At 30.1% G+C, this 19,200-nt stretch overlaps 1 protein-coding gene across 14 annotated transcripts in view; it reads left to right on the top strand.

Moving 5' to 3' along the window:
* LOC145936559 (bromodomain-containing protein 3) overlaps positions 1 to 18,337 on the top strand; it is a 32,025-nt gene extending 13,688 nt beyond the window's left edge. For 12 of the 14 annotated variants that reach the window (XM_083038804.1, XM_083038802.1, XM_083038801.1 and 9 more), the window contains 14 exons: positions 115 to 260; positions 348 to 504; positions 605 to 1,175; positions 1,575 to 1,733; positions 2,036 to 2,155; positions 2,297 to 2,446; positions 9,109 to 9,191; positions 9,371 to 9,485; positions 9,820 to 10,188; positions 10,391 to 11,008; positions 11,545 to 11,672; positions 12,216 to 12,365; positions 13,014 to 13,322; positions 13,795 to 18,337. In XM_083038804.1, coding sequence (XP_082894930.1) covers positions 115 to 260; positions 348 to 504; positions 605 to 1,175; positions 1,575 to 1,733; positions 2,036 to 2,155; positions 2,297 to 2,446; positions 9,109 to 9,191; positions 9,371 to 9,485; positions 9,820 to 10,188; positions 10,391 to 11,008; positions 11,545 to 11,672; positions 12,216 to 12,365; positions 13,014 to 13,322; positions 13,795 to 13,860 — 3,141 coding nt within the window. In that variant the 3' untranslated portion in view covers positions 13,861 to 18,337. The remainder of the gene's footprint in view (positions 1 to 114; positions 261 to 347; positions 505 to 604; positions 1,176 to 1,574; positions 1,734 to 2,035; positions 2,156 to 2,296; positions 2,447 to 9,108; positions 9,192 to 9,370; positions 9,486 to 9,819; positions 10,189 to 10,390; positions 11,009 to 11,544; positions 11,673 to 12,215; positions 12,366 to 13,013; positions 13,323 to 13,794) is intronic. The other 2 variants (XM_083038806.1, XM_083038813.1) reach the window with 2 other exon arrangements.
* The last annotated feature ends 863 nt before the right edge of the window (positions 18,338 to 19,200 follow it).

The following is a 19,200-nucleotide window of genomic DNA, read 5'->3' as shown; positions in this document are numbered from 1 at the left end:
AATTTTAGATTAATGTATTATTTTTGCATTGTTTTTTCCTGCAATGTGATGATACAGATACTTTGATATTAAAATATAATATTTTCTTTTCCTTTTTTTTTTTTTTTTTTACAGACTAAAATGGATAATCGTCAATATAAAACAGCACACGAATTTGCGAGTGATGTACGACTTATATTTACTAATTGTTATAAGTATAATCCTCCTGATCATGACGTTGTTTCAATGGCTCGGAAACTGCAAGATATATTTGAAATGAGGTTAGTGGTTATATTAAGATTTTTGCAAAAATATAAAATCTAAATGCATGACACGAGTTATAATTGTGTAATTAAACATATGATTAGATACGCGAAAGTTCCGGATGAACCGATGGGTAGTAGTATAGTGGCTATGAAAGGAAGCAGCAGTGGCAGTGCTACTAGTTCTGGAGGAGAGAGTTCTTCTGAAAGTGATGATTCGGTTGAGGAACGTACTCAAAAGTTGCTCGCTTTACAGCAAGAGGTATGATACTTTTTTCCTTGAAATTAAGTAAGATCTTTTTATATGCGAGTATAAAACGCGGAAATTTATTCCATTATTCCATCCTTTATTCCATTCATAGCTGAAAGCTATGCAAGAACAAATGAGAAAATTAGTGGAAGAGAGCGGTAAGAAGAAAAATAAGAAGAAGAAACCGGATAAGCCAAAATCAAAGCCAATGAGCAATAAGAATAGTAGCCTTGTTGCCAGTCATACTGGTGCCATGAAGGAACTAATGAAACCCAGTGGTGGTATTCCTAGCTTGTCTGACAGCATTGGTGCTAGTATAGCCAGTGTTGCGATGGGCGCGGGCGACTTGAAAATGCCTGGTGGTATGGGCAGTGATCTCCATCATCAAGCTACAGCGGTAGGACCTAATAAGGCTCATGCTGCAGGAAGTTTAGGACATCATTTGTCGACAGCAGCTAACGCTAAACCGAAAGGTAAAGGTCGTGGACCTGGAAAAGCTGCCACCACTGCGAATACCGCAACCAAGAGGCCGAAAGCTAACAGCAGATCTGCTGGAAATAAGAAAAAGAATACTGGTAGTCAACCACCTCCAATAACGTTCGACTCAGAAGATGAAGATAATGCTAAACCCATGTCTTATGATGAAAAGAGACAACTCAGCTTGGATATTAATAAACTACCAGGTAAGTATATTAAATTAAATTCCTTATTCTATATTAGAATGAAAAATCAAATTAAAGAGGCTGTAATAAGATTGTAATATTAAATGATGTATAAAAATCCCGCTTCAAGATAGAAATCATCTATTGGTTTACATCAATATCATTAACTTAATTAAATATTTAACGAATATATCATTAATTAAATATTTATAAAATAATCGTTATTTGGAAGGTTTATGGAGAAAGGTTATTATATTTGCTTTTGTTTTGCATTTGATTTCAAATTTTTTTGCATATTATATACTTTATAAAAATTTTAAATTGTTTTAATTAGAATTATAAAAACAAAAATTAAAAGTAAAAAATATATATCTACTAATTATTTTATTAATCTTTTTTGGGTTTTGTTTCTTCTTTTAGGTGATAAATTAGGTCGTGTTGTACACATAATACAATCTCGAGAGCCTTCACTGAGGGATTCCAATCCAGATGAAATCGAAATCGATTTCGAGACCTTGAAGCCATCGACGCTTAGAGAACTAGAAAGCTATGTTGCATCATGTCTTAGAAAGAAACCACGTAAGCTTTACTATAAATTTAGCTTTAAGTTGAGCTTATAAAATAATGATTTCTCTTTTGGGGTAGCTAAATATGCATAAATACACAATATTTCAAAATTTTTATTGAAATAAAATATAAATGTCAGTATATATAATACATTTTACAAATATACATACATGCACGCATATCAAGGATATTATATACAATATATATTTTAAACATATCAGTAAACCTAATTAAGATTGTTCAATAATGTGGCAATATTATCGCAATGGACTTTATAAGAGATTGTTTAAACATTACGTCATGTGTGTCTACAGATAAAAAAGTCAGTGGTAAATCTAAAGATGAGCAGATGGCAGAAAAGAAACAAGAATTGGAAAAGAGGTTGCAGGATGTGACGGGGCAATTGGGCAATGTCAAAAAGACCACTAAGAAAGGTATGCGTCTTTGATGTGTAATTTTCTATAAAATAACTTTTATACTTTTATAAAAATTTATCATGGAAAAAAATATTTGAAATGACGAAATTGACAGAGAGATATAATAATGAAATCGTTCGTATCTACTCTTTTTCACAGAGGACAGTAGTAAGTCTGTTGACGTAGTCGGAACTGGTGGTGCCAGTGGACCTTCGCGATTGTCGGCGTCGAGCAGTAGTAGCAGTGATAGTGATTCCAGCAGTAGTTCACTTTCTACAAGCTCCAGTGATTCAAGCGACAGTGAAGCAGGTTAGATATAAATGTAACAGTTGCTATTATATTAGACCCTTACGTGGGAACAAGAAAGGACTACTTGTAACCACAAGTAGTTATTACAAAACTAAAAATATAATTTCTTCGGTGAGATTACGGTGAAAATTACGGGGTTATTTGCGCGCGCGCGACACTATCTGTTGTATACATCTTTTTTGGGGGGGAAATAACATGTATTCGTACTTGTCAAGTTCTTTGCAGGAATTTGTTACTTCCTAGCGATTCCTCTAAAGCACAGATTTCCATACTCACGTTTACGCCCGAAAGTTTTAAAAGACAATACATTTATACAAGCATACAAATGTGAATATTGATTTAGACTGTTAACGCTCTTTCTCATCGCATCACAAAATATGACAGGGTTGTTGTCTTGAGCTTGATGGTATTTCTACATTTCTAAAAAAAGCTCTACTTTCTGTACGCGTTTTTCTCTTTTTTTTTCTTTTGCGTTTTGTGTAATACTATAAATGACATTATCAATTTAGAATAATAAATTCACTTCTGCTACCGAAGAAAAATAGTAGACGGAGTCGTAGACGTGCAATTCAAGCTGTTTAAAAATGACTCACCATTTCATGTGGCATACGCACACATACATAACATCTACATATGCACGCATACATACGTACACATACATACACATTATTTATATTAAATTTTGTACAATAAAATAAAACAATGGAGAAATTATTTTTATCTTGATAATGTAACTTATTAACTATAATACAGAGTACAATACAGAGTAATAATACAGAATATAATATATACTTAACGTACGCACTCTCTCTTATTATAATCATAACATTTCAGTACATAACAGAAAATTATGCAATGCAACTTTAATTACGTTCAAAAATGTCTCTTATATATGAACAAACATTCAACAAATTTTTTTACATCAATAAGTTTGAGAGAAACTAAAAAAATTAATTAAATTTCAATAATATTATTAATATTAACATTAATAATGTTACTGAAATATTAAAAATGTTAATAATATTAATATTACTAATATTATTAATATTATTAATATTAATATTATTAACATTTTAATCATTATTGGAAAACTTCTGCATAGAATTATTATATTATTATAAATAATTATATTATAAATAATATTATATAATATAATAATATATTATTAACAATTCTTAGTGTTTAATATATTATTATATAATATATAAATTATATATATTATATATTATATTTTATTATAAATAATATAATTATATAATTACGTAATTATTATATAATTATTATTATTTAAAATTATATAATCTGCATTTTTCACATAATACATATAATTACAAAAAATTTGAACAATGAACGATTTTTTATAAATCTGTCCATCATATTTCATTTCTATTATTACGCTATCGTTGACTCAATGACACTGTTGGAAAAGAGTAATGCCTCATGACTTGGTGATAGATTTAAGAACTTAAAAAAAAATATTCGTGAACTCTGTGCCTAACCAATTTTCTATTGGCAAATGAAACAATCGAGAAACACCGATGCATCATTAACAGTGTGCATAACATACGCAAGAAGGAAGTTCCAAAGTAGATATAAACGATATTTTCAAATGGGGGTTTGACGTGTATCGCAAATATCTTTATCAGCTGCTGAATCTTGCTTATTAATTACTGTATTTATTAGGACGGCGTTATTTATACACAATTACAGACACACACATACATGTAGTTTAAGTGCTGCGTTATATTAATGCAAGTACGAAAGTGAGTGTCAAGTTTCATCTTGATGAAAAAAACGATTCCAGAATAAGATGATACGTTGGTGAATTTCACACATTTTTTTCACCACGAACGAATCAGGTACGTGCGGTGTATGTCGCATTAAGAATTTGAAACTTGACACACTCTAAAAGAATTTTTATTTAATTTACGAGACATATGCAATAGTAAGAACAAAGGTGAGCTAGTGGAGTGCAGACTGTGTTTAGAGGATACCATATGCCATGCCAGCTTGTTTCACGAATTATATTGATTATGAACAATATGATTATTTTCTCTTGCCCTATCGGTGTTGATACAATACATTCTGTTGCTCGAAAGTCAAGTATAGTTTTTGCTACTCAAGGTTACTGAATTTCTCACTGCAGTCCCGCTTTTGGGTTTGTTAAGAAAATAATTACTTTCTCAAGTCTTAATGTCCCTGGACGGACTTTCAACTCGCAAAGAGCAAAATTGGAAATTTACCGTGTGTGACTGTAGTGTCAAATAACAGTACCTTGTATAAGTTATACAGACGTATTTATCATAGCTTTTCCCCGATTAATTATATCGCCCACATATATATATATATATATAACCCGAAAGATCATTCAGTATATTAACTCTTGCAAACTCTTGCGTTATTTATTTATATTAAAAGAACGATAATTAGAACAACAGTTACTTGTATCACTGTGTTTTCGTCAAAAGAAAAAAAAGAATCATTAAGTTTGATTTCTCACATTGATCCATTTCATGTCGTATCATTTCTCAGAAGTCTAGTACAGTGATTAACAGGCGACGCACTAAACCATAGGAAGTAGGTATAATACGCAATATTTGTCTGGTTGACGTGTAAAACGTACGCGTTTTATGCTCCCCCGGTCATTTTCCACACATTTCAAACTTATGCGGACTATAAATAAAAATATGATATCGGTTATCGTTGATACCGTGAACAAATTAGGCGGTGAGATCATAACGATACACACACGGGAATGCAGACAATGTGTATTGGTGGCTAGATTTGCAAATTAGTGCACTTTAAGGTTTAGCATATAGTTCACAATGTTACGCGTTTGTATTTTTGCCAGTGAGTTTTTACGCCTCCCTTGCGAGAACTTAATCTCCGCAAAACATAAACAAACAAGAGATTCTTCTCAACAATATCGGTCTCCACTGTTACTATTTTTCCACCTCGATCTTAGCTTACTAATAGGCAAAGATGTGCTTCCTTTGACAAATCAATTATTAAAGTGTTTCGTCTTGCAAGCCGAATCTGCGTCACATATCTCGTACGAGATGAGCGAAAAAAAGAAAACGAATACAAATTCTTCCTTCCTGACTCACTCCGAGCATAGATGCATAGATTCGTATAAAGTAATTCTAAAAAAAATCCGCAAAGGATAAATTAGTGCGGAGAAGTACACTTTACATCTGAGTTCTAATTGACAATCTCATTTTTTTTTTTTTTTTTTTTTCCGTCAAATTAATTTGACTTTGAGCATATACAACATATGTGTGCAAAGTTAAAGGAGTAAGAAGGTAAGGTAGGAAAAACGACAGAAAGGGACTTAAAAAGAGGATTGAAAGAGATCACAGTGAAAGCAGGTAGAAAGGAGGAGGAAGAGAGGAGGACTAAGAAGGGAAACAAGTTAAGAGGAAATGGTCTATAATATATACATATTATATATATTTATATACATATATACACAAGGCGCCCTAGCCTCCAGACACATTGTTTGCACTCCGCTAAGCTTTGCAAATCGTCGTTTCATCTTATTTACCACTAGTTCCTCATCGGTTTAACCATTATCAGTTAATCGTTTCTCATCGCTCAAATAATTAGAGGAGAAAAAAATTGGGAAGAGTGTCTTCTTTCTGAAATTGAAATATCACTATACCAATGATAATTATGTGAATTATGAGAATTGGTGTGGTTTTACATGCCTCAATATGTGAGAATAGTAGTTATTCCTGTGTCAAGCGCATCACACACTTTCACATTTCATTGCAATAGTATTTTGAAATATATATTGTAAATACCATTAATAATTTCCGAGTAACGAACATTATTACTGTCATAACTTTTTGAAGCATAATATTACTTTTCTTTTTGTAACCCCGTCCTATTAAAACATCTTTTTAGAAAATTTTTTTTTACGAGTTTAAACAAAATTAATTTTAATGATTTTTTTGTTTATATATTTCTATGTGTAAATGTCTGCTCCATGATAATGTTTTTTGTTGAAGATATCATGTAAATTTAGTTCTTTAGTTCATGTAAATTTAGTTCTATTATTATATAATATATATTATTCATAAGAATTTATTGTGAACATAACCGATAATGACGCTCTAAGCTGCTTCACCTCCAAGGTGAGCATCTTGTAATTAAACATAACGTGAGCATTATAAGAGTAATCGAATTTGCACTCGAGTACAATTAAATAGTATCATGAATCATACACTCAGCAGCGTACTTACTGTCCCGACAGAAAAAAAGAAAGATAGCAAAAGAAAGAAAGAGAAAGATAAGAAGTAGAACAATTAATTACTACGAGAATTACTCTATACAAACAAGCCACAATTGGTTCTGAAAAAAAGTGTTCGTCGATTAAGAGAGTTATTGATTATTATTGGAATTATAAGCATTTAAAAGTAGAAAATATGAGAAATGTCGGACAGATTAATATACATTATCGCCGTTTTATGTTTTTCCAAAATACTGAAAGTGACTAGAGAGAGAGTGAGAGAGAGAGAGAATGAGAGAGAATGAAAGAGAGAGAGAGAGAGAGAGAGAGAAATATCCGAATAATTAGCTAGACTATGGGAGAATAAATTTTTAGCAGCGTGTGCTGAATTAGATAGATCCTACGACGCATCTATTAAGATACAATCACCATTAGCTTGTAACACGAGGTATAGGGCATTTTATAAAATGATATCCGTATTGCCTTCCAAAATTTTTGTAGCATTTACTCTGTATGCAAGCACGCGTCTAAATTTTCTTTTTTCTTCGCATCTTCTTTCATCCAGACTGGAATGTCATCCCTCTTCCTGCTAGTTATATATAACGCGAAAGCAGATTATTTAAGGAATCTAAAATAATATTTTGTTATATATTCGAAAAGTAGAGAGAAACACACACACACACGCATATACAGAGACATCTCTTTTTTTATTTAAATGTCGCCGATTATATTACTATCTTTCTATTTCGGATTTGTATGTATAAGCGTTTCTATCTGTTTCTCTGCGTATCGCGAATTTAATAATAACGGTAAACACGAGCGTACGTGTTTTTTGTACATAGTAAAAACTAATATATCATAAAATATTATTAATAAATAGCTATAAGTTACACTTACGGAGGAGAAAAGCGACAAACACACATACATACACACCCACACACATATATATAAAACACGCGCGAGACTCTTTTTTTAAGTGCATACACACAAAGTTTAAAACGTGAGTGAAGAAGTAGACGTTAATTCTCTCTTCAAGAGTCGCGGTTGGCTCATATAATAGGTGGTCCAGTTAACTATATTATATAAATTAAGATACGCTGGTACTCCTTCTCGTTGTTTTTCGGTTTTTCGGTTTTCTCGTTGCTTTCGTTTAATCGTCGAACGGGTTTTTAGAAGCAAGGTTCGTCCGTTACATTCCATCATATAAAATTTCTGTGATTGTCACGATCACTAATGAAAATTGTTTTTGAGAGCACATACCTGACAAAAATATGACAAAGAATTAAGGTACTATAATGGTACTTTTTCCATATATATATATGAATATATATATATATATATATATATATATATATATATCACTGTCTCGCCGATGATTTTACATAGTAAACACTATGAACATCGAGCAGGAGTCTCTTGCCACCGATCTCAATGTTGCGCTAACTACGACTTTAACAATTAAAATCTGTAAGAGTATGACACTCTCTTGTATCCATTCATCTCTAAGTTGAATTCATAATCACTTTGTCCTGGAAGAGGACAAGAAAATCCATAAAAGAAGAATAAGAGGAAGAGTTTGAACCCGTATATTCGTACCATTTATTTACACATTATCATATATTATATTAATTATATTATATTATATGGAAATATAATGCAAGAAAGACGGCAATTTGATGATGATTTTTGTAGTCAATATTTAATCGTCATTTTCGCCATTGTCACATTATTATTATTATATTGTTATTACAATAAATCATGATTATTATATCGCTACACTTAAAACGAAGAGAGCAGGCGCGTGCTCTCGCATACATATATGTGAAGTATATATATAAATATATATATATATATATATATATATATGTATGTGTGAAAACTCTCTCTCTCTCTCTCTTCGTGATATGTGTGCATATATATGTGGGCGTGCGTGCGATATGTATGTATGTATTTATATGCGGTGTGTATATATATACACATATACATATATATGCACACGCAATCATAAATGAATTGAATACAACTAACTTTATGTAGAGAATGAGGAGGAAGAAGTCGTTCTGCGTATTAAAATTTTTTAATATAAAAAAAAATCACCAAGAGAGATGAAAGTCCACAAAAAAATGGAACATACAATATTGAGATATTTAAATTAACATTGTTGTACACAGTGATACAATTATAATATAAGCATATGAATAAAATCTATTAGAAAATATATGCCCGAAGTTGTTTGATTTTGTTCGTCTTTCTGATGCTTCTACTTCGCAACAACAATTTTACTATTTGCCGTTTTTTTGCAACGTTTTCGATGGCTGGTATCCTCTGTGCACACTGCATTTCACTATCAGTTTCGTATCTCTCGATACGACAGAAAGAATGATAAATTGACTGCACATTACTCACTTGTTAGATGCACATTGAATTTCAGGCAATTCGTCGAATCGTCCACATAGAAAAAAAGCAAAGAAAAACCCGCCAGGACCTTCGACGACGAGCACCACCGTAGCAACGGTAAGATAAAAATATAAGAATGATTATGTAAGGAGTCCCACCAACGAGAGTTTAACATTTTCTTTTTAGACAAAATGAACCATAAGTAAAATGAATAATTATTTTCTAAATAATTCCTCTTATAACACATATTCTTCGTCAATGAATCTCTTGAGATAAAAAAATAATGTACTCTTCAGGCGCCTACGTTAAATCATAGTGGAGCTCTTTTAATTAACAACCAGCCATCGGCTAATTCAGCGGGACCAATAAAGCCACTTGCAACCCAATCAAGCAATATTTCTTCAGAGCAAGGTATGTGGATAACAAAATTATGATATTAATAAAATAACACAATAATAATATGATTAGAAGTCTTGGCGTAAAGCCTTATTTTTTGGAAAATTTTTTACAGGTTCATTTATATCTTTTGGTTATCATATAAACATCATAATATTATATTTTCAAGCTATATAATACTTTGCTTCTATTGAAATTTCATCTATATATTTTATTGCAGAGTTTTTACGACGTATAAGTTACGAAGAATGTGAAGGCACGTCGTGTTATTATAAAAAAAATGATAATTTGACACGTGCGATTAATAAATCACAAATATCCGAAATACGAATTGCAACAATTCTTTTAGGGGGCAATAATAATCAACAGCCGGTCGCGGTGGCTGCTGTTTTAGGGCAAGGCATACCTGTGGCGAGTCATCCATCTATGCCAGCCCAACCATCGCGACCTACAGCTATGGCTCAAGCCGCTCCCGTAAAAAAGCCAACTCCGCCACCACCGACATCTAATCCACCGACCCCATCAGTTTCTGTGCCGACTCCACCGCCAAGCGTAACACCAAATACGAACTCTATGACAGCCTCCCCAGCCGTATCTCAACCGCAGCAACCACCGACGTCCATTAGTTCCTTTCCAAATGCAAATACACCGGTATCCACAGACGGGACAAATTTAAATCGACAGTCTGATCTTTTACAGCCATACAATACTTTATCAGGTATTTATATAAATAAACAATTAATTTTTTTATAGGCGTACAATGTGCTCTACCGAGGTATCTGTGAAAAGAAGATTCACACAATTAGTTATAAATATCATGTATAAATGTATAGATGTATATCGTACGAATAAGTGTATACATATGAAAAGAAAAGAACGCATATATTAAGTAACTTGATTTGTGTATGTATTTTATATAGCTTCGGTACCTACCACACAATCCTCTTTGGAGCAGACGCTCGCGATCAAGAAGGATCCTCCATTTATACAAACACAGCAGCCTTCTTTGGATCAAACACTTACGATCAAGAAAGATCCTCCGTTCATCCAGACATCTCACTCGACCAATAATACCAATACAAATACAAATTTAAATTTAATGCCAGATGTAAAACCAGTGAACATGATGCCGACGAGTATGGCTTCTAATCTGAACTTGGGCAATATTAATATGGCGAGTTTGAATATGAATCTGACACAAGGACTGGCAGCGCATATGTCCATTGGACATCAATTGGAGAATATGATAAATACCACCGCGCCATTGCCAAATATTCAAAACTCTCATAATGTTACAATGTCGCAACAACACGCCAATGGGTTTCCAAATACAAAGCGCGGAAATTCGCCGCCCAATATGCTGAATAACAACGGTATTCCGGGATTGAACATGGGAATGAATATGGGAGGCATGAGTTCGATATTTGATCCTCTTCCTATAGCATCTATGCCAATGCAGATTTCCCAGATTTCTATAAAGAAGGAAGAAAAACCTTTGCCAATCTCTCAACCTCAACTGACGCAAAAGCCTATGGATGGTTTGTGCAATATTTTTGCGCATTTATTTTGCATTCCTTTCTCTAAATTTGCATTTAGGCTGCGCCAGTATCTGTGTTTATTTGGCTTATCTTCCTCATATATATGTCTTCCCTCTTCCTTATATAGTAAATTCATGTTTATTATTACATCTACAATTCTCTCCAGAAATAATTTAAATATTAATGCAACTATTAACATCACAATACAAATATGTTGTATAGAAAATACATACACAATGCAATACTCGCATATTAATGCATTTAATTTTAACCATTTTTAATAATTTTATATTTTTTTATGCTTATTTGCTTTCTGGTCTTTTCTTGCACTCAATCGCGCTTATTTATTGTATTTTTTAAGCATAATCTCCATTGTTAAAAATTATATTATTTTTCGAATTTTAAGTGTGGAATAATTCTTTATCTTCACTAATGCTTTAAATAATGTTGCTTTATGTGTGTTTTAACAGCTATATATTAATTGCTTATTAACCAAACACGTAATATTATTGCTCTAACTGAAGCTCTTTTTACAGAAATGACCAACCTAGGAATGCCACCAATGGGCAATCATGCTAGTTCGCAGATGATGCCTGAAAAGAAAATGACTCCACCCGATTCAAAGAATCCGGCTGCAAATTTTGCCTCAGCCTTCAAAAATAAGGTACAAAAAATCTATATTCTAAATACGTATTTAAATTAAATCGCACATGTAAAGATTATAGAAGTAAGATGTATGTGTATATTTTTTTTCTTCTCTTATAATGTATCATGTGTTTTTGTATTTTATATATATATATATCTATATTTATTGTGATACACACATATCTCGATTTATTTTGCGATGTTATAAAAGAGATCTCTTTAAGATTTTAAGGACCTTACTTTTTTTAATAGAATCACCCTAATATTTTCATATAAAGTGATTCCTCGCAATATTTAGCATAAAAAGTTACAAGAGGCCAAAAATAAATAGAGATATTATACTTTAATTTGACATAATATTTTACATAAACTGTGAAATAAACTAAAAATATTAATTTTTCAATAATCTTATCTCAATACTTTTATATACGCAAAATAACGAGACAAATTAATTGATAAAGAAAACACATAATTGTTGATAAATATATATAAAAAGTAAAATACCTTTTGTGCATGTGTTTGTGCTTTTTATTTATTAAATGTTGTCTTATTAATTTTACAGACGGTGGAGCAGAATGTAAAGAATGCGTCCTCGTGGTCCTCCCTGGCGCAGGCATCAAGTCCTCAATCTGCGGCAGGGAGCAGTATGAAAAGCGCGGCCCGAGACTCATTCCAGGCATTCAAAAAGCAGGCTAAAGAAAAACAAGATAGAGTAAGTAATACTGTTATAATACTGCAATTTCCTTTGAATTTTTAAAATCAATTTATATATTTTTTTATACACAAAATATTAGTTTAAATAGTATTAATACATTATTAATAATATATTTGATATAAATTTAATTAAACGTTTATATACCTAAAGATAGACATAATGAATCAGATGAAGACCACAAGAAACCATTTAAACAGAAACTAAACCAAATTTTGTCGAGTAACTTCTGAAGGTGATCTCTCGTGTGAGTGACACGCCAAAGAAAGACGAAGAAGAAGAAAATAATATTTACCACATATTTATTTCAATTTCGACCTTCGGAAAGTGTACGATAAAATTTTGTTTAGTTTCTATTTAGCTACTTAAGTCTCCTGTAACCTTCTTTATTTTCCATTATGTTTGTTTATTTCGATCTAATTTAAAGTTTCGATAGTAACTAGATGAACTTCGAAAATGCTGCCCAAATAAGATAAAGAAACGTTTAATTGTAAATGTTATTACCAAATATGTTCAAATGTTTAAACATTTATGCTGTATTTGGCTTCTTTATTGAAATTATTTGATAAAACAATGCAAGAATAAGATTTCTATTTTATGTATAATACATTTACCTATTTAATATATCTCATATTAATTGTAAAACAGCAAAGGGCTCTTCTGGAACAGCAAGAGATGCGCAGACAGCAGAAGGAACAAGCGGAGCGAGAGAGAATGCTGCGGCAGGAAAATGAAAGAAGAAGGGAACGAGAGGAAGAGGATGCTCTGGATAAAGTTAGAAAAACTGTCGGAGAACAGCAAGGAAATGTTATGACTGCCACAACCAGAGCAGAAGAGGTGAAAGCCATTGCCGATACGGATAGTAGTAGTCCGAGTCATTCGTCCAGTCAGGATAAATGCGCTGCCGAAAGAGAACGTCAGAGGCAGCGGGAGCAAGAACGTCGACGACGAGAAGCGGTAAGTATTTGACATTTTTCGCATCCACAAAATTTCTATCTATTCATAAAACTTAAAGAAAAAGGATATTGCGTTGAGTCATGATTGCATGTTTAATCGTATGTAAAAAAATTTTAAATAACTTATTGCGTATATGTATGATGGGACTGTAATTCTCAATAATTTTGATATAACTTAATTATTGTTAATTGTTAGGTAATTTAATAATATTCAATATTTATATAGAATTTTAATAATTTTACAGCACACAAGTGCTACATATAAAAAGAGAGTTTACACTATATTATAAAATTTATATCATAATTTATTAGTTATAGAATTTAGCATTTAATGTTAATTAAAATCCATTATTATAATAATTTGCAATTTGTGATAATTCGGAGTAAAATTGATTATTCTACATAGCTATATCTAGATCTGCAACACATAAAGCAAAGGCATTCGCGAAAAATAGTTATATTTATCTTTTCAGATGGCTAACCAGATTGACATGAACATGCAAAGTGATTTGATGGCTGCGTTTGAGGAATCTTTATAATGTTACTATGCGATGTTTATGATAAACCCACTAAAACTTGAACAGAATATGGACATATACTTGACATTTTCTATAATTAGAGGAAAATGTGACATTAATTAATAAGCACAATAATGCTAATTAATGAACTTAAAGAAATGACAATGTTTGACGACACAGACATTTTTGTGCTATTACTATAGTGGTGGTGCAGTTGGGACATTCCAACAGAAAAAACCCCTCTTGATTGACCTCTTGATTGTCTGAAGACTCGAACAATAGAAATGAACAGTTTTATTAGGATAAACTGTGACAAATTGTGTTTGTCATTAAATCGATGGACATACATACATACACACATCGAAGTGTGACAATGTAATTAGATAAATACTTATATAATATTTCGAAAATGCTACACTAGATATTGTGTTACATTTTTCCGGTTTTCATAAGTTTGTACTTTATGTAAATTTGAAAACAAAACACGATATATATTATGTGAATAAGAGGTTTGCATGTGTATCGAATGTATGAAATTAGATTGAATGTTGGCGCAGGACAAAAAGAGTTGTGTACATTTAGTTAAGTTTTATATTTTTCCACGTTGAGTCATTAATCGTTGGTAGGATTATTATAGTACAGCTTGTTGCCAATAAAATATGTATGCAATTGATTAATCAAAGTCAAAGTATTATACTTAATCAATGTATAATATCTTGATTGATTCAGAAGTCATATTGCGAATCAACTGGTCAAATTCAAAGCCATTAATTCATTTTAAAACAACATTGTCAATTATTACAAATAATAAGATAATTCTAGATTTGAAGTAATTTCGATCCTACCAACCACTAAATCAGGTTATATATCTAATCTTTAATATATTTTAAGTGAAAAAATGATATCGCGATGTCGCTATCAAATTGTGAATAATTAATTTTGTTAGGAAAGAAATGTATTTATTCGATCAATAGTATATAGTATCTCAATTTTTAAAAAAATTGTTAAATTGTAAATAAAAAGTTGAAGAAATGTGTATGTGAATAATCTTAAAATATCATCTAAATTCAACGCATCATAATCAAGCAGAGGAAAGGATACGCTGAACAATCGGACTAATTAATAACTAAAAGTCATCCGACCAAAATACGCGAATTAAGTAAATTTTCAATAAGAAAAAGATTTTATCTATAAACGAAAAAATATAAAAAGAGCGATACTGATTAAAGTAATTTTATAATTTTTTTATATTTTTTATATCACTTCATCTTTAGATAGAGAACACGAGAAACTAACTTATCTAAAAGAGTTATAATTCGAGATTTTTTATTTTTATTATTCTTTCACTCTATAAATTAATAAATCGTCAATATATTTCATTATATAAATCATGATTTTTTTTAATTTTTAATCTTTTTGGGACAGTGGTAATTATTTTGGATTACTTCAAACAAATTATGTCATGATAATGATTGCTCATTGCAGACTCCAATATTGCTACATATAATGTATACAAGAAAGATTTTTCTAGAAGCACAAAAACGATAAAATTTTATATAAACGTAATTTATTAATTAACTGGTCTATTAATTAACCTCCATTAGTAATACTCTCATCTCTAATGACATCATTCTGCCTTCCCACCAGATTCTATAATTTTTTTGAAATAATGAAATAAATTTTAAATATTTTTGAAAGTTGAAATTTAATATCAGTACAATGTACAATTCCTTTTTTTCATCCCTAATGCACTCTCCACAGTGAAAATAGGATTGCAAAGGGCAAATATTGAATATTTGAAAGTGGTAGTAGTAATTTTTTATTGTTTATACATCAATATGGAATTTCAATTCAATTAAAAGTAATGTTAATTTCTAGATAATTGTGAAAATTATTTCTAATTTGCTAAAATTAGTGTCAATAATCAACGAGAGCAGAATTAATCATTACTAATATTGAAAACATAAGCAAAATATTTTCTACATTGAATAGGATTAGGAGAAATTTAGATTTTCTTATGAGTTTCTTCTGCTGTCTTATTAGTTTGCAATTATTCGTAAATGTAATTTTATTAATTTGTTTTTTTTTTTTTACGAGTTTCTAGACACTTTAGAAAATCTAGAATTCAGACTTTTTTAAACAAATTAATTCCTTATGCTCTATTTAAAGATTAAATAATGTGAAAAATTGAAAAAAAAAATTGTAGAATTACTTCAATTGCTTTTATCCTTTTTTTATTGATAAAATCTTTTTCTTAATCAAAGTTTATTCAATTCACATTTTATTTGAATGATTTTTATTATTTAGCTCATGTTGGATTATTCAGCGAACAAATTTTGGTCATGATATGTTGAACTTAGATGATATTTTAAAGATTATTTACATACACATATTCTCAATTTTTTTACTTATATCAACGATTTTTCTATTCTATGTCATATTATTGATCAAATAAATATATTTCTTTTCTAATAAAACTCGACATATTAAAACTAAAAAATCCGTTTACATTTAGACAATCAAAGTTTTTGAAATGAAATAGCACATCATTACTTTTTATTGTGCATTTTTCTTTTCTATAAATTAAGAAAGCGTGTGGAAAGAAGAACACAATCGACATATCTGTCGATTTTTATATAAATATGCTCGTGATACTTTATAGGTGAGAAATAAGCAAACAGTGTATAATAGGTGTGTAATAAGCAAACAAACAACCAATGTAAAACATTTGCTGTCAATATTTGAAAGATGTGCACGTTATTCATATTTGTTAGCGTTTGATTCATAATAGATCCGATTTGCATGTCGGATTGTGAATAAAAGAAGTTTATATTTAATTATACGTTAGCTGTTCGTTTGCTCAATGCATATCCATTTTAATGCATAATTCAATTATTCATTGTAATTATCCATTTGTAATATATAAACAATAGAATTTTTTTCTAAACAACTAGCATACATCTACATATATAATTCGTTTTCATAGGATATTGTGAATGAAAGACAATTTGTAGCATAAGCATTTGATAATTTTTCTCAATTGTATCGTGAAATTCAATGCTCATTATTTGATTAAATTCTGTCATTTGTAATTAATATATAAACGATTTGGTAATTTGTCTAATTAAAATTAAAAAAGATTTATAAAATTTTGTTCTATTTGTACGGTGCAATAGTAATGTTTGTCCATTTAGTACAGTGATTTAGTCATCGGTATGTTGTTGATGTACGCACTTAACTAAATGTGGTAGGAGTTCCTTGGATTACAGGATTAATCATTTAGGGATATATAAAAGTTGATAGATATATCGAGTATGCTCTTCTTTCTGCACGTTGTTTAAAGCATTCAATTTACAAAAAAGAAAAATGCACAAATTAAAAATGATGACGTGCCATTTTGGATACTTGGATTGTTCAGATTTAGATATAAATGGATTCTTCGATTTTAATGACATTATCAACAATTTTGCTATTAATGGACACTACATTGTCACGACAGTGTCTAACGTATTAGGAAGATTAAATTATCGACGAAAACAGTTAGAAAATATTAAAGCATTACATATATATATATATATATATATATATATATATATATATATATATAATATATATATATATAATAATTATATTATATATATAATTCTCATTGAGAGTTTAATCAAATAATGAACATTGAATTTTTCACGATACAGCTGAGAAAAATCATCGAATATTTCTGTTACAAATTGTTTTTTGTTTACAATGTCCTATAAAAGTGAATTATATATGTGTATGTGCATTAGTTGTTTAGAAAAAAAAAACTATTGTTTATATATTACAAATGGATTATTAGAATATGTGTGTGCATTAAAATGGATATACATTTAGTAAACAAACAGCGAAATAAACTGGAGTGTTTTTATCATTTAATAAGCGAATTGGACCGAATATGAATCGAACGCTAACAGTTATTGTAAATAACATGCACATCTTTTAAACCTGGAAAGTTTTGCATTAGACGTTCATTTTGCTTAGTGTATGCTTGCCTTTAGAGTATCGTGAAACACTCAGAATGTAAATTGTAAGAAACACAAAGCGATAAAATATATGTATGTCTATCAATGATGGATATTTTTTTTTTTTTTTTTTAATTAAAACATTTTTTCCGTAAAATGTTTTATATGTATATTGAAATTCAATATCGACAGAATCTAAAAAATACAAAATAACGAATTTCATATCCCTTCAAAGTGTTTCGATTATATTTGTTTTGTAGAATACATATTTATATTGATCAATCATGTATCTTTAGACATGATGAAAGTTATCGGAAATCGTAGATGTTGTGTCACACGATAATATGCTCACACGTGTGGCCGAATATATGAATCCTAATTATGTAATAAAAGGAAAGAAGAAAGAAATGAATACATGAATAGAAAGAAAGAGATAATTCGAGAGAGAATGTATAAGGGAAAGAAAAAGGAATGCATGTAATAGATATAAGATTGTATAATACGTGGTTTGTAATTGTACATACAAGGAGAAATCTTCGGTAGTATGTTAAATACGGAAATCTAGAATATCTATGTATAAATATATATTAAGTATCAATAAAAAATATATAATCTTTATATATGTGATAAGGTTTGTAATCGTTAAAGAAGACGGATAGATAAATTGTATAACCCGCTAGATCTCAGCATAAGTTAGGATGTAACAACTATACATACATACACATATTTCTCTAAATAACACCAAAATCACTCAACTGTATCAAAAAGTAATTTTTTATATAAGTTCCCACGGGCGCACATCATCTCCAATGGCACATGAATTTTAGCAGACTTATTATGACTAACAATAGTGAACATTTAAACAGGTTGTACATAAATAATTGCGAGGTGAGAGAAAATAAATGGCTGAAATAAAGAGAAGCTTGATGTTGTTAAATAAGGGAAAGAGAGAAAAAGGAGCGATTGTTTATTGAGAGTTGCGTTGATGTATCTCTGTTTTCTTCATTAAACTAACGACGGCAGCTTCGTAAATTTATGCTCTTTCGTATATTTATGTTAAATATAATTTTTTATAAATAAAAATCGAATTAAAAAAACTGATTCATAAAGCGTTGAGTTTTGATTTTTCCAATATATAATCTTATAATACAAATTTGTTAACGAGATGTTATTAAAGAATTCCCGATATATGAAGGGTTTCATAATCCAATAATAATCTTTATTTTTTAAATAACATTTTAGAGATTTAATAATTGATGTTACATGTATGAAAAAGACATCTTTTAATTCCATTTTTATTTATAACTAAGAATGCATGCGATATTATTTGTGATTATTTATATGTATGTATAAAGATCTCTTC

The sequence above is a fragment of the Prenolepis imparis genome, unplaced genomic scaffold (genome assembly GCF_030444845.1).
Source record: "Prenolepis imparis isolate NDT839.2.m4 unplaced genomic scaffold, iyPreImpa1.0 SCAF_5, whole genome shotgun sequence".
Taxonomy (NCBI): Eukaryota; Metazoa; Arthropoda; class Insecta; order Hymenoptera; family Formicidae; genus Prenolepis; species Prenolepis imparis.
Note: the sequence above shows the minus strand (reverse complement) of the source record. Positions and strands in the feature narration are given on the sequence as shown.